Here is a 22,961-nt window from a genome sequence, read left to right as displayed (position 1 = left end):
AATTTAGCTCAGATTTTACACCATCAATTATGCTAATCATGATCAAATATCCCTGACATGCACCTACTCGTGTTCAGGGTCAAAGTGAGTTGAAACAAACACAATTCATTCATAACGATATGTGCCTTATTCTGACAGCTCCAGTGAAGCGACAGAAGCACTTTAGGCAGATTTAAACCTGTTGCTGAATGCTGCTCAGTCAATGGGTCCAGCAGTACAGAGGTGTGTTTTCAGAAAGCAGAGATGCTCAGCTGGTGTGCTGTGGTATGAACTGATATGTGCCTGAAGCCTTTAAAATGAGCTTTATCACACATAGTTTCCACAAGCTCATGCATGTCGGGCCCTGTCCACTGGGCCTTTGTGCTCACATGCAGGGAGAATGTGATGGACGGCACGATGGCCAAGTTAAACAAACAAAAAGATTTAGGTCATGATTCTGGAAAGTAATGCAGGCAGCACCAGTTCAATGTGACTGTGACTCTCTCCAGGTTCACACTGCAACATGGAGCAGAGTTTAGTGTAAACACCTATTCAGCGTCTCAGTGTTTGTGTTCAGAATATTCTCTGAGTAATTCATTGGTTATTAAATGCACCTCGTGCTTTCTGAACAACATGATTTATGTTGGAACAAGCTGACAGAGACGTTCTGGCTGGGACTCACATCATCTCAGTGGGAGGATCAGACCTGTCTGTCTGTCTGTCTCCCTGCCTGTCTGTCTGTCTGTTTGTCTGTCTGTCTGGTCTCTGTCTCCCTGTCTGTCTGTCTGCCTGTCTGTCTCCCTGCCTGTCTGTCTGTCTGTCTCCCTGTCTGTCTGTCTGTCTGTCTGTCTGTCTGTCTGTCTCCCTGCCTGTCTGTCTCCCTGCCTGTCTGTCTCCCTGCCTGTCTGTCTCCCTGCCAGCCTGCCTGTCTCCCTGCCTGTCTGTCTGCCTGCCTGTCTGTCTCCCTGCCTGTCTGTCTGTCTGTCTGTCTGTCTGTCTCCCTGCCTGTGTCTCTGTCTCCCTGTCTGCCTGTCTCCCTGCCTGTCTGTCTCCCTGTCTGTCTGTCTGTCTGTCTGTCTCCCTGCCTGCCTGTCTCCCTGCCTGTCTGTCTCCCAGCCTGCCTGTCTTGTGCCAGGCTTGGCCCGTGTCAGTGGGGGATCGGGGTCTGCTCTGGGCTGCAGGGTCTGGTCTTGAGGCTTTGTCCACACATCACCACAGCTGATTGCTCCTGTGGATGGTTGGGATTCTCGGCTAAGACAGGGATTACTGACCCATGTCGGCTTCCCACCTTTACACCAAGCACTGATGTTCACCCGGTCTGAACTCAGACGCCCCAGAGAATTGAAAAGCTTTGAATGTGTATGTGTGTGCTTTCTTTGCTTGTGTCTAAAATCCTCAAAAAAGATAACTTCAATATCTCTTTAACAACTATAGAAAACTGTTTCATCTACAAGGTAAAGTGTGTGAATGTGCATCGAACTTGAAAGAAAATCATCACTCACTCAGGGATGATAATGAAGACCTTGTGTCCATTTATGTGACAAAATTATTTGAATTATCACCTTGAAAATAGTCTGCTGATGATCTTAAGGTAATTTGAATCCCACAGGCCATCTGGCAGAGTTTCCCCTCGGGTTATTGATCACACAGTTACAGCTGAACTACAGTATTTAACATAAATGTAATGTTTTCGTCAGACTAAACAATGAGAAAATAATCTTATTTAATTGGCTTTAAAGCTCATACATAACCCCTTAAAGAACCACACATTGATGTTTTAACATTTTAGATTTAATATAGAAATAAGATGTGTTACTTAATGAGATTTTTGTTTCTGAACTGACTCACTGAACTGAAACACGGCCGAACATTCAGTTCTGCGGCCGTAAGTGAATCAGCCAATGAGCTGAGAATAAAGTTGGATAAAGCTTCAGTTTGCAAACTGAAAGTTGCAATAACAATTATAAAACACACAGAAATACAAGAGTATTAATTTCAGCAAAACTAGCTTACTGTATCGAATCTTGCTAGCATGAATTACAGAGTTTAATTTGATCCAAAACTTATTTAAACACAAAACACATTTAAATATGCAGGATTACTGTGAAAACTGACCTCATACCTCTTCGGGGGCTAAAACATAAAACACTGAACTCCTTGACGTTATCTTTGCAGTATCACCTCACCTAGTTAGTTTTACAATTGACAGGAAGTCTCTTTTTGTCCTTTCAAAATAAAAGTTTCTGTTATCAAAAAAGGCTTTTGCATAGTACTGTAGATATATCTTTTATTTTGCCGATGAATGTTTAAAAAAAAAAACATTCTGGAGTATGAATATATGTGTGTATATATATATATATATATGTATAAAAACATATTGATTAATCGATTAATTGATCGTTAGCGTTATAGATGCTCGAGTTGACAGGTTTCTTCCAAACGCCCATCCTTACCATCAATTATAATACATATGATTTTATTTTTCTTTCCTGTATTCTTGAACTTGAGGCTCCAAACAGCTTCTCAAACAGTTCTGGAGCTGAAATACCGGGCGCATTGTGGGGTCTGTGAATGCAACATAGCACAGGACACAAAACCTTTTTGTTGGATAAAAACAAAAAAAAAACTAAAAAACTAAAAAAATGGAAGACTCACAAAGTCCAAGAACTCAAAGGCTGACGTCTAGTGTACAGTGTACAATCGAGCTGTTTCATTCTACAGCTCAATAGCTAACATTCCAGTCTACAGTACACAATCAAGCCATTTCATTCTGCTATGCAAAAGGCTGAAGTTTCCATTGTGTCGGGGTAGTTAGCCCCAGAGACAGACAGAGCCAGCCAAGAGAGGAGTTAGGGCTGTCCGTCAGCCTCCAATGTCTCCACACAACAGCCCAAACCCAACCTGACAGCCACACACCACTCTGACAGCCCACTAACAGCCCACTAACAGCCCACCAACACCACTAACAACACACTATTGTTCCCTCGCTAACCGCCAGGACACACCTTTCAGAGAGAGGACACAGAGACGGCCATACTGACACAGTATGAGCTACATACATGTAACAGATATGTAATAGATTCAAGGTGGTCCATATATATATATATATAATGTCATGCTGTGATACTGATATACTGTGACATGGTGCCAGGAATCAGTCCTGCCTCTAACAGCCTGTTACAAAGAGACATTAAAGAGTCATTCAGCACTAGTTCCATTAATGAGATGTACAGCTTAAGTTCAGTAGGAACAGCAGGTCACAGCTTTGCTGCTTCATTACATAGACTGGATAAATAATGGAGGCAGTCACCGTGACATCACCCGTTGGTTTGTGGCCCGTTGGAAGCAAAGAATTCAGCGTTACCGTGTGTTCAGACCGGACGCGTAGCGAATTTTCGCGTTGCGTTACTCGCGCGAGTAAATAACTCGCAAATTTTCACCCAAGAGACTATTTAGCGCCAAATAATTCCCTCCATTTCATTCTGTCATCAACCATGACAAGCATAGCGTCCCTGTACCTGCTCTGGAAGTCCGAGATACGTCGGAAAACACGCCGTCGTGTCTGGGTGAGTGACATCATCCGGAGGCGCACTCAGCACGGAGAGAGGACCGCAGAGTACTTCCACCTTTTTCCCTCCTGCCGACCCACTCCTCCTTCCTGCCTCTTTTCTCCTCTCTCTCATGTATGTATCTCGGACACTGTCGTCCAGAATCTCAACGCTGATAGGCTGTCCCGACACAGCGTCACGCGAATATTTCGCCAAAGTTGAATTTATTGAACTCACGTGAATTTGCGTTGTTTCATTCGCGCCGCGACATTCGCGTCAATCGCGTCAATCGCGTCACGCGAAACCCCTGATTCGCGCCGCCGGCAAAAATTTGCGTCTATTCGCGTGTTTGCATTGACTTTGTATGTAATCTTGTCGCGCGAAATATTCGCTACGCATCCGGTCTGAACACACCGTTAGACTGGTCGCCAGGAGGAGAGGGATCTGATCACTGACTACAGCCTCTCTACACCTCAACCTGACTGAGAGAAGCTGCTGATAATTACTGTTAGCATTAACTGGAGCATTAACTGGGATGTTAGTTTTGGCAATAAACAAAAACTAAATATATTTTACTGACCTCAGAAAACTGAGCAGCGACTCCTTGGAGTGTCTGTTAGTCCAACCAAACACTGAACAAGACATTTAATGAACAAAACGTTCAAATAAACTGTCATTAACCAAACCGGTAAACGTCCTTTTTTCTATCTATATAACGTTATATATAACTTTATTGACTCGTTGCCGTGGATACGCATTGTTCTGCTTCTCTCCTGATGACGGCTCTCCTTGTTAGTGACCTGTCAATCAAAGGTAGCCCCGCCCCAAATCATACGATTCTTTATCTTCTATTTTCTTGTAAATGGGGCCATTATTAGAACTACTAACATCAGATTGTCTTGAAGAAGATTTTTTACTAGTGATTGAGACCGTAGTGTTGTCCTAAAAAAAAGTTTTCTCATTTTGCATTGAAATGGATGGACAGAAATCTTTCTGCAGCCACACTTAGCGCCCCCTGCTGGAGTTTTCGGCAGAATGCAGCTTGAGGCACTTCCTGGTTAGCCTCCCTGCTCAGACCAGGAGGTTGCCGCCTGCTTCATTACCCAGATCCTCCTCACCACGTACCGACATTCTGTTGATCATGTGAATGAAAGTTAACCGTTCTCCTGTCATTACAACTGTATGGATTTCAACAACTGAATTTGATTTAAAACTCATCTGATGTACGAGCTAACCTGGTTCTTTATAATCATAATTTGAACTAACCTTCAAACATGGAAAAAATGTTCATTTGACCAACTGCACGTTCTGGTTCCCTTCCAGTTAACTAGGCAGTAATTGTTCTCTTTGTTGATGCAAAAGGGACTGTCGACCTGTGTGATTCAGCCTGTTCTCCTGTCAAAAACATCAGTACACGTCATGTGTACAGGCACCAAGAAACAACCAATATTCACATATTTCACCGACTGCTGCAATGCGTAGCATTGTAAAACACAATCAAAATTTTACTGGAAAGCATATAATTTCCATGATATCTTGTTATTTAAATCAATTTACAGCAAAATACTTCTTCCAGGCTCTCGTTGTTGCAGGGGAACTTTATTTCTCTTTGAATCGGGTATTTTATACAGTCTATGCTAGCAACGTATCTTGTTGTAAACTGTATAGCAGAATATCTGTTGGCCAGTTTCTATTGTGTCACGTTCTATTGTGTCAATCCTTTAAGGATTTAAACAAATATGTAATCATTTGACTCACCCACATACGCTCCTCTCATGCAGGCTTCTCTGACAGTGCTATGTTCAATGTCTTTATGCATACAAATACACACACACACACACACACACACTTGAGGACCTGAGGCAGCAGCCTGTCCTCTCAGGGTGCTATCCAGTGGATGCCTTCCAAAAATATCTAATCCCCTAAAGACATAGTTCACTCTAAAGAAGTCTGCTGATGTTTCCAAAAGAATCAATCAACTGAAGCAGAATCCTGCACCATGCACTGTCAATATTAATCAGGTTTAATGAGAAGGATAATGAGAGGATGAGAGTATGAAGACGCTATTCATACTCTCATACTCTCTAACACTATGCCCGATGTGCAAATGAGAATTTCACTTTATTGCACATTCATCAGCTGCCATTTTGTACGTGTGTTATTTTGGATTTTTATTGCCTCAGCCTGTCATTAAGCCGAGCCCCAGGAAGAGCGTCTGGCGTTGATGTCAGTTTGACATAGCAGCTAAACAGGAATTACATCTCCGGGTTCATCACGTGATGCCACTGGGCCAAGAAAGAGTTTCTCCCTGCAGACTTACATCAGGGAAGAAAGTCTGTCCCTCAGCGGATAATCCTTTCATCAACTACCAAGTACGAACACTTAAATATCTAATTTATTTACATCATTATGTTTTAAAAGTTCTAAATCTAAGTCTAAGTCTAATTCTAATCAAGAATTATTTTCTTTATATCATGAAAGTGCATCAGAGTGTGGCCGTCGCTGTGTGTGCTCCTATAGGCTTCCTGTTAGCTATAATAATGGATTTAAAGTAAAAAGAAAGTAGCTATTGGCTGTCTGAAAAGTCGCTAGATGATGTCATAGCCTAATTTGCATAATTACACATATACTATGTGCATGTTATTCTAATGGATGCTGTACAAGAGAGTAATAACGTCGTGGGAAAGACAAAAAGTTAATAAAAAACACCCTAAATATGTTCAGAACTGTCTTCTGTCACAGTTCCAACCATCCTCCTTTATCCGTTCAATAGAGACATTCTGACTGTAAGACCACCACTGGACCCAGAGGGGTTAACATCCCCTGCTCTGACTGCTGCTGGGAGGGACTGCTGCGGGAGAACTGGGCCGCTTGTGAGTGCTTTGGGACGCTAGCTTTAAAAAAAAGTCGTTAAAGGGGTCTGAAAAGTCGATAAATATACCGACAAAGTCCTTTAGTTGGCAACGCTGCACTAGTGAGCATGCTGTATGGGCGGTACGACCCCCGGCCTCCAACACTGTATCCAGCATCCAGTTCTCTTTATACATTAACCTGTCAGTGTGTTGAATTAGCCCCTATTAGCATGGACATATAATGATGGTACTGTATCTACATTCTGTAAGCACTGATGAAGGTTTGAGGGTCAAAAACACATGAAATACTGCAGTTACAGCACCAACAGAGTGACAGAGAAGCTGCCGAGGCTCCATCTGATACCGACCTTCTGTCGAATCTCTTCCTCCATCTTAATGGGGGAGCCGAACTCAGCGACCTGGCGAACGCCCTCGCTGGCGTAGCCGCCATACTCCCACAGCACGTAGCTTCTGGAGTGAGACGCACCAATCAGAGCAGACCAGTGGTTGGCTCGTCCTGAAGACATGAACATGACAAGTTGAACTGAGATAAGAGTGAAGAAGGCAGAGATACTCGCTGATTGAATGTATAGTTGCATTCTTTATCAATGTTGTCAGATTGGCATGATAAACTGGCTAGTCACTTTTTATCTTTGGCTGAGAGCAATTCAGGGTTTTTTTGTTTTGTTTCTGTTTATTTGTGTGTGTGTGACTATTTCAAGAATGGAGGCAGTAACTTAGTGGAGGTTGCTAGGCAATAGTGGAAACTAGAGGAAGTCATGGGCAGAAGATATCCACTAAACAGCAACTTGCTTTGGGCTGCTAGATTATGGCAAAAATCATAATCATGATTATTTTGGTCAATATAGAAATCAAGATTATTTAACAAGATTACTTATTGACCTGAGAAACATTATGCAATTGTAAAAAAATTGTATTTGTCTTTCTTGAATTTAAAATGATTCAGCTAAAAAACAAATGAAAAAGATCATTAACATATAAGATCATTAACATATAAGTAAGTCAAAACAAGTCATTGCGAAACGGAAAGCGACCTAATAATCATTAATATTGATTATTTATTTTCATGATTGTTGGGAGCCACAACTGAAATCAAAAATACAATTGAATTTATTGCCCAGCCCTAAACTTGTTTTTACACATGCTTTTTGTAAAGACAGAAGATACGTGTTTATTTGTTAGTTCTGGACAGAAAGCTGTTTTTCAGGCCAGTTGTTATGCTAAGCTAAGCTAAGCTACAAGAAAGCCAATAGGCATATTTCTCAAAATGTCAAATTATTTCTTTAAACAGTTGTCATTTCCGTAAGTTGACTGGTATAACGTCTGCAGCATTGATCGCTTCTCTTTCTGAGTCATTTTCCAACAAAACCCTTTTCACTGTTACCCAGTTCTGTGTTGAGAAGTTTAATAATGGTGGCGGTCAGTGGTTCGGTACTCACTGGGATAGTCTTTGGGATGAACTTTCTCTGACCAGTTCCCGTAGAAGGTGAGTCTGTACTTGGCGGTTCCACAGGCGCAGCACTCCATAGCAGGAGACTCTGTGGCCTCGCCTGGAAGACGCTCTGCAGACAACAGGTGAACATCATTATGGAAAGATTTTAAATGGCTGTACAGGGATTCCCAGCACATTGATTTCATGGTTTGGGTTTTTGGTTAGATGTGTGAAATAAGGTCTGCTTAGACCTTTGGAGATGTTCATGTTTTGTTGTGCAACACAAAATACTTAAGTAAATACCTCCACTTGTTAATTTTTAAGTTTAAAAAAATAAAAAATAAATAAGGCAGTTGCTAACAAGTTGCTAAATGAGACTCCGGTGGTTGTCAGGGACATTAAATGTCATCATGCCAGACACAGAGAGGAACTCTCTCACTAGTCACCTCACAGCCTCGAGTCCTGTTCTTCAGTGCTCTTACAAACTCTTGTAGATTGTAAATTATGTTAATAAACAATTTATTAGGCTATGGATTCGCTAGCTTGTCAAAACAGCTGGTTAGCTTGTCGGAGACCAACTAAAGCGTAACAGTAGTGACATAGAAGTCATGGGACCGTGGTGTAGCATAACGTTAGCTTTTTACTTCTGTCAGCTGCACTCAAACATCATAAAAGTGGTGTTTAATCGTAAAGATTATCCTGCTGAACAAAACGCGTCAGCATCAGAAACATGTTTGCCACAGAGCTTATTTTCTGGAATGATCCAACATCCAATGCAAAAATCCTTTAGCTTATCCTCAACAGACCCCCTGGTGATGCTGCTTCCGGGGTTGGCCTCCAAAAATACGACTTGACTGTCTGGTCAGGACGCTATTACTCCACTTTATCTTTACATAAATAGTTTATGTAAATACTTCTATTTTAATGTTCTGAATGCTCTGCACAGCCCCTTTAATGTGAGACAAGATGGATAAGCCATAAATAAATGACAGGAAGCATAGTTCAGAAGCGAACAGACAAATAGAGCTCAGCCAGTGTGCAAGCTTTGACACAATTGCACACCTGCATAAATTACCAGATAAATGACTACAATTTGGACCCAGTGAGAATGTCACAAAATTACATCCCTGGAATAAACTGGTATTTAAATGACACATTAGCCTTGACACAGACTCATAAATATTCAAATATTGGCCCCAACCAATGTTTTGCAAAGATAGGTCAAGGGGAGTTGTTGAATATTTATGAGTCACCAAATTATTCGGAAGAAATCCTCACTTGACATCTAAGTTATATCAGGATGAGTCAAACATCGGAGGCGCCTAACTTATGTCAGCACATTGAAACAGGGTGGCTTGATTGGCTTGCATAATGGCCTGGAAAATTTGATTTTGGTGAGGAGAGGAAGATTTTATGAAACTTAAACTCCCCTGAGATTAAGTTTGAAAAACCATTTGTCCGGGCTCTGGTTTTTATTGTTCAATAAACATTTGCATGCATCAGAGCTAAAAGGGTCCTGTTGCCTGATTGTCTCACAAGTGTTTATTCGGGGATTGGGTATCTTTCCAAATCTGCCATGGCACTTTACTTTGCAGTGAAATCACAGGTAACATAAAAGCTGTGGCACTGCTCTGTGGTATAATACAAAGGAATATTTAAATTCCACACAGACTGCCATGAGATAGATGATTGGTTGTCCTCTCAGCTTTCCCTTGCTGCCTTTGTTGGCCTCATATTTCTTTAAATACTGTACGAAAAACTGAGAGCTGTTCCAGGACAAAAACGACAGCTAGAAGACGGGATAATGGCACTATGATGGGCGGTCAAGGATGAAAAGATAAGCAGCCAACGAGGGAGACAAGGACATGATGGGCAGCTGTCATTACCTTTCTCACACAGGCGGATAGTGAGAGAACCTTCATTCTGGAAATAAATGATTCTCTTCTGGACAATGCTGGCCCTGGAGAGACAGAGACAGGTAGTGGAGAAAAGAAAGGAGGAGAAAAAATGAGATTATGAGAGGAAACACAGAGAAAGTTGGAAAGTAAGAGAGAGGCAAAAAGTGCATTAGATGGATAATGCTGTTGGGTGCTTTTATTCAATATCTGACCATGTAACCTTTGGCTGGCGGCCTCCCTGATGCTTCATAGTGGACACACAGTACATATCTTTCCACAGAAACAGCGCTGTATTGTCAGGACCCCATGACACAATCACACTGCTGCAATATGGAATGTAGCAGAGCAATCATTGCAACAGACATGAAGAACTGAGAGCCTGAATTACAGCGGGAAGCAAGAAATATAGATCTTTACACAGGCTGCGGACACACACCCCAATTCTAACTTATGAGCCAATATTGGCTGGAAATGAAACTGTCCCAATGAAAATAGCTCGTTTAACCGAAAGTAGTTACATTCTTCTTCAGTAAAAATGAAATGCATTTCTCATATTGCACAGGTAGAGCTGTAAAACCTTGTGTGATGCCACTCCTATGGAAATTCTTAGGTGACAAAGAATGTATGAAAATGTTTTAGAGGAACAATAAGGCCTTGCAACACTTTTACAGTAAGTTTGCAACAGTTTTACGTTCCATTGCAAAAGAGTTGCACAAACTCGCAGGACTTTTATATTCCCTTTGAAAAGGTCTGTAAGTTTCCACCTACAGTCTTCTCACATGAAATACTTTCTCTTACTTCCTTACAAACAGTTAGATAAGCTTTAAAAGGATTCGCATAAAATACACACAATTGATAACAATTTGTCTGATAGAAATCTGGATGTTTTTCTCTCTACTTCAGGTTCTTAAAATTTTTTTTAACTTGGGACCAAAAAATTTAAATTAGTGTGCCCCAGGGACCCAAGCTCATGAATGCATAATTTCCACATTAGCCTAAAAATATTCATTAAAATACTCAAATTTATAGAACCACAGTAAATCATATTACATGTCACAAACCTTGTTTTACATTTTTGAGCTAATGTTAGTGCAATGATAGTGTCTGAGTTTGCTTTCCTGGGAAAACAGCAGTTCTTCTTTCTTTGAAGATTCCTGCTTTGTTCTGAAAGAACTCCGGCACCTTTCTCCTGTGAGGTCGCTGCTTCATATACGATTTGTTGCTTTTAAAGCTTCTCATTGTTTCTTATTATTCTGACGCACCATACGAACCACATTTTGACACTTTGACTATTTCACTGCGATATGGTTCAGTGCAGCAGAAAAAGGATCTGCAGAAGCTTGAGTTCAGCAATAAGCAGCACATGAGAAGGTGTATGCTGGTCTTTGCTGAGGTGGAGGAGAGGCAGGAGTCAGTCTCTTAACATTTATATATTATATAAATTCATTATTATATAAATTTATTATATGTTCAAGATAGTGACAAGGGATATGGGAGCTCTCCCACAACCCAACACTGTTCTTTCCAGGGCAGCCATTCACTGGAATAATTAACTTCATCATTATCACAAATGTTCTTAGTTCAGTTCTATACTATGAGTCATATACAGGCCTCTCGGACTGATACAGGTTTATATGTTTAATGGGAAGCTGTACTGTTCTATATTGTGTGGTTATGAGCACATGACATCAACTATAACATGGTTGTGAATCATGGACATTGGACGCAGATACTGAAAGACGAGTGAATGCTTTTGAAATGAAGTGCTTGAGAAAGATCTTGCTAATAACACACGCAGCACACTGAAATACTGAAAAAGTTAAAGATGAAATTGTACAGAATAGTGGAAATCATATAGCTTTACTCTCCACGATCAAACAAAGAAAACTGAGATGTTTGGACTCGTCACTCGTCATGGGGATGAATCGAGCTTGGCTCATACTATATTACTTTATGATTATGATGATGATGATGATGGGCATGTGTACCAGACTAGAACTGTACCTTGTTTTAAATAGAAATGTATGAATAGTTTAATAGTTAATACAGTCAGTATAGTACAGTACATATACAGTATACACTTTGAAATGTTTTAACAAATAAAGAATTAAGGTTTTTAAATCATTTGACGTGAAACTTAAACTTAACTTAAGTAAACATTAGCGCCACCTCTAGCTCCTTCGCTGTTTGAAAAACATTTCTTAACATTATACTGCTCTATTCAGAGTTTTTCTTACCTGTTTAAATAATTTGTTTGGAAAGGAGGGGACCTCTTAGGATAATTTGGCTTCTAGTAGAAACCTCCTGTGGGTTTGAGTCTTACGTTATGTTAGCAGCAGCGTCTTCGCCAACTATGTCGGTAATCGTTGATTTTGTAAGTAAACTGCCTTATTCAGTGTTTTACTGGTTTTAATCACCTGGTCCATTTGTTCTGAAGAGGAGGAGAACCAGTAAAAACCTCCTGAATGTATCTTAAGTTCTCAGATAAAAAAAAACTAAAGTAAGTAAATATTAGCAGCAGCTCAGCTAGCAGTAACTCGCAGCTAGTGCTAGCGTTATCTGGGAAGTTAAAATTTGATATAATAACGACGTAACCCGTAACCTCTTCAGCTCCACCCTCCTGTCCAAATATTACCGAAAAAAATAATGAGAGGAGGATTTCTTTTTTTTCATTACGCAATTTGAGTTTGTCATAAAATGAGCAATTACCACAATATTTAAATGTGGATCATTACAAAAAAAACCCGCACACATAAATGAGCTATTCTTGATAGTAGCTACCACAACTATTGAAAAATCTGCTTTTATGTAATTTATGTGAATGTTTTAGACATACACTAGAGATATTGTGGAAAATCATGTTGTTGCTTGCAGTCTACTTAACCCAACTCAAAAGAAAAACATTTAGACTTTTTTCTCGACATTTCGACTGCATAGTTTTTTTTTTTTCCCCTCCTCTCATTATTTTCTTCTCCTACCTGGCCCTAATCCTCTTCCGTAAAATATGGTGACTTCTGGCTCCAAGAAAACAAGATGCCAATGGCCAAAATACCAAACTTGAGTGTCAAGTCAGAACAGTAGTGCAGAAACAATGGCTGACATCACAGTGGCTACATCCATATTTTATATAGAATCTGTCATGACTGTATATGCTTTCTGCTGCTGACCAGCCTGACTGAAGACAGACTAAGAACTGAAAGAAGATTCACTACAGCCACATGTCTTACAGATGCTTCAGGTAATCTAAATTTTGAGTTATAAAACGTTTATAGTTTTTTTCCCAAGAAATTAATGGCCTGTCCTCAAATTACATTTCAGAAAGTTTGTGGACACCAGACAACCCAACTGTAACTGAATGTGTAAAATATAGCAGACTTTTTTTTCAGAAGTTCCACAAAAATGTGATATAATATACATTATATTATATAAATTAAAATATCCATCCATTTTCTTCCGCTTATCCGGGGCCGGGTCGCGGGGGCAGCAGGCTAAGCAGGACATTCCAGGCGTCCCTCTCCCCAGCCACAACGTCCAGCTCCTCCTGGACCCCGAGGCGTTCCCAGGCCAGGAGAGAGATATAATCCCTCCACCGTGTTCTGGGTCTTCCCCGGGGCCTCCTACCAGTTGGACGTGCCCGGAACACCTCTAACGGGAGGCGCAGGGAGGATCCTTACCAGATGCCCAAACCTCCTCAGCTGGCTCCTTTAGAGGAGAAGGAGCAGCGACTCTACTCCGAGCTCCCTCCGGATGTCTGAGCTCCTCCCCCTATCTCTAAGGCTGAGCCCAGCCACCCTACGGAGGAAGCTCATTTCAGCCGCTTGTATCCGCAATCTTGCTCTTTCGGTCACTACCCAAAGCTCATGACCATAGGTGAGGGTTGTAAGATAGATGGACCGGTAAATCGAGAGCTTTGCCTTCAGGCTCAGCTCCTTCTTCACCACGACGGTCCGGTACAACGCCTGCATCACTGCTGACGCCGCACCCAACCGCCTGTCCATCTCACGCTCCGTTCTACCCTCACTGCTGAACAAGACCCCCAGATACTGGAACTCCTTCTCTTGAGGCAGTACCTCTCTCCACCCAGAGGGGGCAGTCCACCGTTTTCCGGCAGAGAACCATGGCCTCAGACTTGGAGGTGCTAACTCTCATCCCAACCGCTTCGCACTCGGCTGCAAACCGCCCCAGTGAGTGCTGGAGGTCCCGGCTTGATGAAGCCAAAAGAACCACATCATCTGCAAAAAGCAGAGATGCAATTCTTAGGTCACCAAACCGAATCCCTTCCTCCCCCCGGCTGCTCCTAGAGATCCTGTCCATGAAAACCACAAACAGAATCGGAGACAAGGGGCAACCCTGGCGGAGGCCAACACCCACCGGGAACGTGTTTGACGTTGTGCTGAGTATGCGGACACAGCTCTCACTTTGGTTATATAGGGACCGGATAGCTCGTAGCAACGAGCCCGGTGCCCCATATTCCCTCAGTACCCCCCCGAGGGACACGGTCGTAGGCCTTCTCCAAGTCCACAAAACACATGTAGACTGGATGGGCAAACTCCCATGACCCCTCCAGAAGTCTGGGAGGGTAAAGAGCTGGTCCGTTGTTCCACGGCCAGGACGGAAGCAGCATTGTTCCTCCTGAATCTGAGGTTCGACAATCAGCCGGAGCCTCCTTTCCAGCACCCTGGAGTAGACTTTTCCGGGGAGGCTGAGGAGTGTGATTCCACGGTAATTGGAACACACCCTCCGGTCCCTTTTTAAAAATGGGGACCACCACCCCGGTCTGCCACTCCACTGGCACTGTCCCAGACCTCCACGCGACACCGAAGAGGCGTGTCAACCATGACAGTCCAACAGTGTCCAGAGCCTTCAGCATCTCAGGGAGAATCTCATCCAACCCTGGCGCCTTTCCGCCGGGCAGCTTTTTGACTACCTCTGCGACTTCTGCCAGGGATACTGGTGAGTCTTCCCCTGAGTCTTCAGACTCTGCCTCCTCTACAGAGGACGTGTTGGCTGGATTAGATTGGCTTAGCACAGCTTAGGTGCATAGGCACAAACAACAGTCAGAGACCTTCTCCTCGCGACTTGCAGCCGCAAGGAGGCGACCCTCTCGTTCCTCGGGGAGAACTCCAACACAGTGGCGCTCAGCCGGGGGCTTGTGAGTATCCCCACACCCGCCCGGCGCCTCTCACCCTGGGCAACTCTGGAAAAGGAGAGAGTCCAGCCTCTCTCCAGGAGTTTGGTTCCAGAGCTCACGCTATGTGTGGAGGTGAGCCCAACTATTTCTAGTTGGTAACGCTCCACCTCCCGCACAAGCTCGGGCTCCTTCCCCGCCAGCGAGGTGACGTTCCACGTCCCCAGAGCTAGCCGCTGGAGCCGGGGGTCAGCACGCCCAGGTACCTGCCTTCGCCTGCTGCCCGACTCCCACTGCACCCGACCCCTATGCCCTACTCTGCGGGGGGTGGGCCCACAGGTCGGCGGATCCATGTAGCTTCTTCGGGCTGAGCCCGGCCGAGCCCCGTGGACAAAGGCCCGGCCACCAGACGCTCGCCTGCGTGCTCCCCTCCCGGGTCTGGCTCCAGGAGGGGGCCCCGGTTTACCCGTGCCGGGCGAGGTGCGCTGATCTCCCATGGTCCGCTTCATAGGGGTCTTTTGAATCGCTCTTAGTCTGGCCCCTCCCCTGGGACCACTTTGCCATGGGAGACCCTACCAGGAGCTATTGCTCCCGACAACACAGCTCCCAGGATCACTGGAGCACACAAACCCCTCCACCACGATAAGCTGGCGATTCTTGGAGGAGCCAATGTAATTATACTATTTACTGTAATTACTAACTTCTATTTTCCAAAAACTTGTCTTCAAAGTGAGACATAAAGGCAAGATATGAAAGAGAACAGCAGTGAGTGTGGAGACAGAGGAGGGACTGGAGACATTTAGTAGGAGTTATTGGTTATATTGCTCCTATAAATCTTACACAGACTGAATGGTGCAATATACCCTGCAACATGGCTTGACTGCTTGGGCATGAAATTGAAAAACAAAAGTGAAATATACAGATGATTATTGAACTGTCCTGGATAGTTTTTAAGTAAATTCTCTAATAGTTTCAGTGAGCTTAAAGCTCAATTGGTTTATTTATCAAATACATTTAATAAATCCAACAATAAATCTGTTGATTTGGAAAGACATTTTTTACATCTTTTCACTGTGAGATTCACACCTCCAGTTACACCTACTGCCTGTCTTTATTTAAGATTTCCCTCTTCGCTAGATATAATCAGTTTGCGAGTTTACTCGGCTCTATTTAGAAACGTGTCAATTACAGGCCACTGGCCTCAGAGCAGGCAGACAGTAATAGAGTTATGTGGGAGGAAACAAGTTCTAACCATGTAGCTGCATTTCCCTCTGGTCCTAAAGAGGTCAGAGATTACTCAATACATCTAGCAGCAGAGCTGGAGTTGAGAAAAAGTGTCTACTTCCAATACCTTGAAATTCTGCAGTGTTAACTTCCTACCGTATCTCACATTGTGACATTTTCTTCAGTTAGGTAATCATTTTTAATGACCAAAATCATAACACTTTCAGAAGCCTGTTTCACACATCTATGCCAAAAGGAAAGGTGTTTTACAGCAGACAATAACTCCACCGCCACAAAAACTTTTTTTTTGCATTTCATTATGAAACTGGTCAGTATGCAGATTTAAAAATGCACTCTAGGCATTCATTATTAACATAGTGCCTGACAATTTCTTTTAAAGCCGCTATAATTTGACTTTTTATTGTGGCCACTTGGAGGCATCGGAGCATTTTGCAAACAAAACATTAAAATATTATCACCTTATTAACTTCACTCGATGTGTTATAAAGAAATTGCTCATTTACATATCCAGCAGACACAGAGCATTCATTTACTGTCTCTACCAACTCCTGAGAAAAACATCTGCAGTGGCTTGCACCAGCTACGGGTGAGTTGCCAGGTATGAATTTTAACTTGGGTCAAAGTTTACGGACTAGTAACATTTTAAGAGTTGCCACAGCTGGAACTGTTCCAATGCAACAACAAAAAAAGGACGAAAAAAAGTAGCATTTGGTCTCATTTAATATCATATACAGAACAGTATTGTGCAAAAGTCTTTGGCACAAATGCCTCGAAGAATTGATGCTAGTTTTCAGGCAAAGGGTGGTCACACCAAATACTGATTTGATTTATAGTTTTCTTAAAGCATTCTTATTTTAGAGCATTTTTTCCACACCTGCCAATATATGTGTATATACACATTACTGTGTGAAAACAAAAGTAAACTATTTTTTATGTAATTTCCGTGGCTAATTGTTTGTGAATCCCGTTTTTATTTTTAACATAACTCAGTTTTTCTTTTTATTGAATTCCCGTGGCTCACATCACCCTTGTAACAACTTCCCTTCTGGCATTTACGTACATTTATTCACTGTTTAAACTGTCTTTTAGTACCTTACCAGGACATTTTTTGTCCTCAAACTAGGTCAGTGGTTTTGCAGCCTAAATTAACTGAAACTACAACCTAAACTGTACGTGTACTGTATGTATAATTACTTGTGTGCTGCTTTTAGAACACTCCGCGGTACCGTGAGCCACGAAACGCTCATTTTGACAAACGCTGATATGTGTCATTAGGTTGGAGATCTTGTTGTCAATATGGTTCTGCTGATGACCACAAGTTAGCCTCTTTTATTGCACTGTTTGTTTAGGTTCAACAAGTAATACATCTGAAAAGACAGAGCTTAGCCAAACTGTTTGACTGTATCACAGAGCTGCAGCTTCTCCCTGACTTCCTCTCAAAGTGAGAATGGATCACTGCTATCTCTTTGCCTTCTGAGTGTTGGATTCAGCACCATCTTCTCCCTTTAGATCTGGACTCACATGATCCAGGGTATCCTCTCTGGAGACCTCCTCTCTCTGTCAGACAGCGCTCCCATGGCCCTGACACTGGCTGATACACTGTAAATGTTTGGCAGCAAAATAAAAAGCAGATGCCTCGAAGACAACTCTTAAACATGGCACTAAACAACAATAGAGAATATTTTTCATGGTGGCACACTCTAATCTTGCAACACTTGAAACAAAGAATATTAATGCTTCCATATCTATATTTTCTCATGTGTTTTTCGACCTGCCACACTCCTGTTGACAAATGTTCCCTGCACACCCCCGCCTTCTTCTCTTCAGGTTTCTTATTAAACACACTTCTATAATAGTGGGGCGGATTAGCTGAACAATCGTTCACTTTGTGATAAAAGCATGAAATTTGGTAGATGTGTTGGTGAATATGTTTCGAACAAATCTGGATATTGGGCCACCTCAAAAGCGCCCCCTAGTGGCCATGGCAGGCATTTGTTATACAATTAAATCAATGATGAATAAAAACTGCCCTTTTCATAATACCAACTGGTGATGAATTGTATATTGTTGGAAAGCCTGATTAGTCACCTTTACAACGAGGTACAGCTTGTAAGGATCGTGCATTCATGGAATGAGCAACGGGGCTAAACGTGTGGGTAGCACCCCCCAAAAATGTGCATCCCCTGTGGGGCGGATTAGCTCAATAAATCACAAGAATTGTTTGTTTTGTGATAGAAGCACACAATTTGGTGGATGTGTTGGTGGATATGTTTCAAACAAATCTGTATATTAGGCCATCGCAAATTCGCCCCCTAGTGGCCATAGCAGTCATTTTCTTCGTTAAAATTACAAAAAATATTTAAATTATTTCTTAAAATATTTAAAAAATTTAAACTAAATACACAAACGTAAATTAAAAAATGTAAATACACATATTACATTTTAAAAAATCCAGTTAGACACTCTTTCAGTTATTTTTCCTGCCCCACCACAATCGGGCTAGCCATCGAGCTAGCTAGCAAATGAGCTAGCTAGCATTTGCTTCCTGGGACAAGCAGTGCAGTGGACTGTCCATCAAGGTATGTCTAAATATTTTATTTCATCTGTTATAATTATGAATAAAATATGCTATGAACATCATAAAGGCTAAAGAGAAAAACAATCATCATGGGCCTTGGCGGAAAAGTAAATTAGCAAGATAGCAAAAATATGTACTTAAGCTAGCTAGTTAGCTTGGAACATGTATCAGTGGCTGTTGGGTGTGAAAGCTTAATAAGACACTGTTAAATTATGTCCTGTGGAATGTGGACATCCCTCTCTACACACACACACACACACACACACACACACACACACACACAGGCACACACACACTATATGTAATGTCTCCTTTGCCCATGTGGTTCTTTTTTTCTTTTTTTAAATGTATTTTATAACTCCATCACAGTTAGTCAGGCGGCTTAGGACCAGATTTGAGAAGAAAGGGGACACGCCGGACAAAAGCACCAACATTTTTCCACATGCTCTCTATCACCAAAGGTTTCAACTTTTGGTAGGAGCCACTTCATCAAGATTGCAGATAGGAGACGGCAGCCATATAAGCCACAAGTCTATGAGAACCAATATATCTTCCAAGCCACTTAGAAGGTCAATCTTGGTGTCAAAATATACATTTTCTGGGTCAAAGAATCATTTAAAGCTATTGAGAATATCACTGGATGACTCACTGTAAATAATTTGTTGATCAAGATCTGACATGAGATGAAAGCGTACCCTTGATTTTTTTTAGCAGTGTACATGGCAGCTAATCCACACTCTCCCATGAACATTGATTCCAAACAGTTTCAACTCAGGATTCCTTGCTGCAGCACTTGAAGCGAGTTGCCCAGTCTGAGTGAAAATGAACATATCTATTTGATCAAATAATCATCTAGTGATATTCTCAATAGCTTTAAATGATTCCTGGACCCAGAAAATGTATATTTTGACACCAAGATTGACCTTCTAAGTGGCTTGGAAGATATAGCATTTCTCATAGACTTTATATGGCTGCCATCACCGCAATCTTGATGAAGTGGCTCCTACTAAAAATTGAAACCTATAATGATAGAGAGTATGTGGAAAAAATGTGGTGCTCTTGTCCGGCGTGTCCCCTTTATTTGGCTAAGCCGCCTGACTAAGTCACACACCTCAGTACAAGGATTTTGCCAGAAAGAGTAACCTGCTACAAGTAACCCTAGTAGAATTTTTAAAATGTATGATTTTTTTCTCTGTCTAAATGTGTTTTGTTTTTATTGTTGCAGGTCATACAATATTGAAAACTATTTTTTCTTTTTAAGGAGCAACAGAAGAATACAAGCCAAAGAGGAGGCCGTAGCCTGTGAATGGGAATATCAAGACCTAATAAAATGTTATACAAAGTTAATGTTCTTTTCTATTAGACTGTAATAAAGCTTTTGTCACTTTAACATGTCTCTTAATTATATTTGTGGTGCTGAAAACATGAAACAGCAGCTGTAGGGTAGGCAAAGCATTCCTCGCCAGTAACCACCGGCGGCCATTTTTAAAAATGGCCGCTTTTAAATGGCCATTTTTAAAAATGGCCGCCACAGCCATCAGAATTTTTTTTGCGATGGCCCAATATCCAGATTCATTAAACATGTATTCAGCAATGAGTGTACCAAATTTGATGCTTTTATCACAAAATGAACGATTGTTCAGCTAATCCCCCCACTACACAGGGGATGCACATTTTTGGGGGGTGCTACCCACACGTTTAGCCCCGTTGCTCATTCCATGAATGCACGATCCTTACAAGCTGTACCTCGTTGTAAAGGTGACTAATCAGGCTTTCCAACAATATACAATTCATCACCAGTTGGTATTATTAAAAGGGCAGTTTTTATTCATCATTGATTTATTCGTATAACAAATGCCTGCCACGGCCACTAGGGGGCGCTTTTGAGGTGGCCCAATATCCAGATTTGTTCGAAACATATTCACCAACACATCTACCAAATTTCATGCTTTTATCACAAAGTGAACGATTGTTGTAAAATATTGAGCTAATCCGCCCCACTATAAGCATCTCTTGCCTCATGCATTATATATATTCCACATCTCAGCGACATGTCTGCTGACTCCTCTGCACCCTGGAGGCTTGGACGCTGCTCCCCGCTGAATCCTCAGCATGCTGTTTGGATTCATGGCGAGCTCCCCAGAGAGGAGCAGCAACACATGCAGCTGTGACTGTTCATACAATAATGTTTTCACTCCACGACAAGTGACTGAAATAACAAACAGCACAGAAATGGAAGAAACCCACTTCAAGGTACTTCACAAAAACAAATCAGTTCATTATTTCCACATATACAAATCCAAACCCTTGTGGAGAAGACACAATCAAAATCAATTGATTTTACAAGGATGATGTTTGTAGAATAGAAGAGGCCCAGGCGGGAGTCGAACCTGCGACCCTCTTGCTGTGAGGCAAGAATGCTAACCCTCAAATATCAGAATAACTCCCATCAGACTAACATCATGATATGGTTCTTCCAATGCACGTTACATTTATTTAGCTCTTCTCAGACGTTGATGTTGACAACAACAGTGTCAGTATGAACTATTGTTATAACTGTTATAACTGTCATCATCAGAGAGCAGCTGCCCCCTTTAACACTCTTTTAACACTTCATTGCTGCAAGACCTGCAAACATTCACTGTGTGATTATCTGCTGTATGAATGTGATGAGCTGCCTTTTCATTAGTTCAAGGAGAAATGTGTACTTGAAAGCAGTGAACAAACTCAGGCAGGAACAACTATGTCACGAAAATAATTTACCAAAATGAACCTTCTTATAATCACTGCAAATTGGTTTCCTACCTTGGTGAAACACTGGGTAAAATGATTTCAGAAGGCTCTTTTATTGGTTGTCCTGTTCTAATGGACTTGCTAATACAACAAATAAAGTTATTCTGGAGTAATATTTGTACCTCACCTCTAAAGCTGTTCAGACTGATTGACCTATGCAAACTAATGCAAACTGAAGGGAAGAAACACTTCTGGGGCTTTTGACTCCAATTCACGAATGCAGAGATAAAAAGGGATCCAGCCTCTATTACAGCTCAACGTCTGTTCAGTTTAGCATGTTAGCATGCTACCATTGGTTATTATTACCAAGTACAGCATGCAGATTGTCTTTTATCCAATTATTTGGCCATAAAACAAAGTATAAGACAAATTAAATTGACCTGATGGTGGTGTTAGATGAAAAGGGTATTACAATCATTACAAAGTTACTACATCCTGAGGGTGATATTAATGTTTTTATAGTGGTGCTAGATGTCGAGTCAAGGTAAAAGTCATTAGGATTTATCCTCTGGGGATCATGAATGTTTGCATTAACTGCATTTCCATGGCTAAGTAAACAGTAAACTGTATTTTAATGTGGGTGGCTTTGTTTATGGCTGAAAGTTGAATTCTCAACTTTTTTGTTTTTTGCTACTTGGCGCAATGCTAGACAGGTTCGGGAGCTTTCAGTCATAAGCAATCATTCCCTGAGAGCATGAATGAAAATCATAGAAATCTTAAGGGAAATAGGGTCAGTCGTTTTTAGGTATGAAAGAATCAAACTGACAGACTTACTACCCCACTGCTGGCAGAAACAATGAGCAATACAGAGAAAATTACTTCATATAGCTTGGAATTTATTTCTGTATTTATTTATTTATTGGACTTTAAATTCCCAGTGAAAGCCTCACATTTGATCAGACCACTCAAAAGTGGACTGGCAAGGAGTTGAGAGGACTGTTAGCTCCTCTCACAGCTTCCTCTTCTTTTATTAGATTTGGAGGCAAAAAGGTCGAGTTGAGGGACTTCCGACTTTGTGTCACTGCAACAGCAAATAGAGAACGATTGGCGATCTCATCCACCCAGTAGCACCGCTGTTATCTGCCGGATCCTGAAGTGTTTGCACCATCAGACTCAGACAGTTTTATTGTCATTCAGACCACAGCATGGAAGAACGAAATACAGTTTCCCCGGTCTCGGTTAACGTTACTGAGATTAGAATATAAAAATAAATATAAATAATATAAATGTCAGTACCTAAATAAATAAAACAAAATTTGCACAACGTCCGGCAGCAGCAGGTGTAACATGGCAAAGTGCATGTGCTGCCTTTTTATCAAGACATGATAAAAATCTATGTTAGAGATACAAGTTTAATATTGTAATTATTTGGGGTGTCATGATTCAATTAGGCTTTTGATGATTTATGGTTATGCTATTGTTAAACTTTCAAGTCTTGATTTGTAAAGATAAGAAGATTGTTCGTTTTATGCCCAGACAACTGTAAT

At 41.6% G+C, this 22,961-nt stretch overlaps 1 protein-coding gene across 1 annotated transcript in view; it reads right to left on the bottom strand.

The window, feature by feature from the left end:
* The window catches only part of LOC131972763 (spondin-1-like), a 117,858-nt gene that overhangs the window by 71,878 nt on the left and 23,019 nt on the right, over positions 1–22,961 (bottom strand). Inside the window, exons 4-6 of the mRNA XM_059334475.1 lie at positions 9,719–9,792; positions 7,840–7,962; positions 6,748–6,896 (exon numbers count right to left, since the gene is read on the bottom strand). Of these exons, the coding sequence (XP_059190458.1) occupies positions 6,748–6,896; positions 7,840–7,962; positions 9,719–9,792 (346 nt within the window). The remainder of the gene's footprint in view (positions 1–6,747; positions 6,897–7,839; positions 7,963–9,718; positions 9,793–22,961) is intronic.

Source organism: Centropristis striata, chromosome 6 (assembly GCF_030273125.1).
Source record: "Centropristis striata isolate RG_2023a ecotype Rhode Island chromosome 6, C.striata_1.0, whole genome shotgun sequence".
In the NCBI taxonomy this organism is placed as follows: domain Eukaryota; kingdom Metazoa; phylum Chordata; class Actinopteri; order Perciformes; family Serranidae; genus Centropristis; species Centropristis striata.
This window is presented reverse-complemented; position numbering and strand designations above follow the sequence as displayed.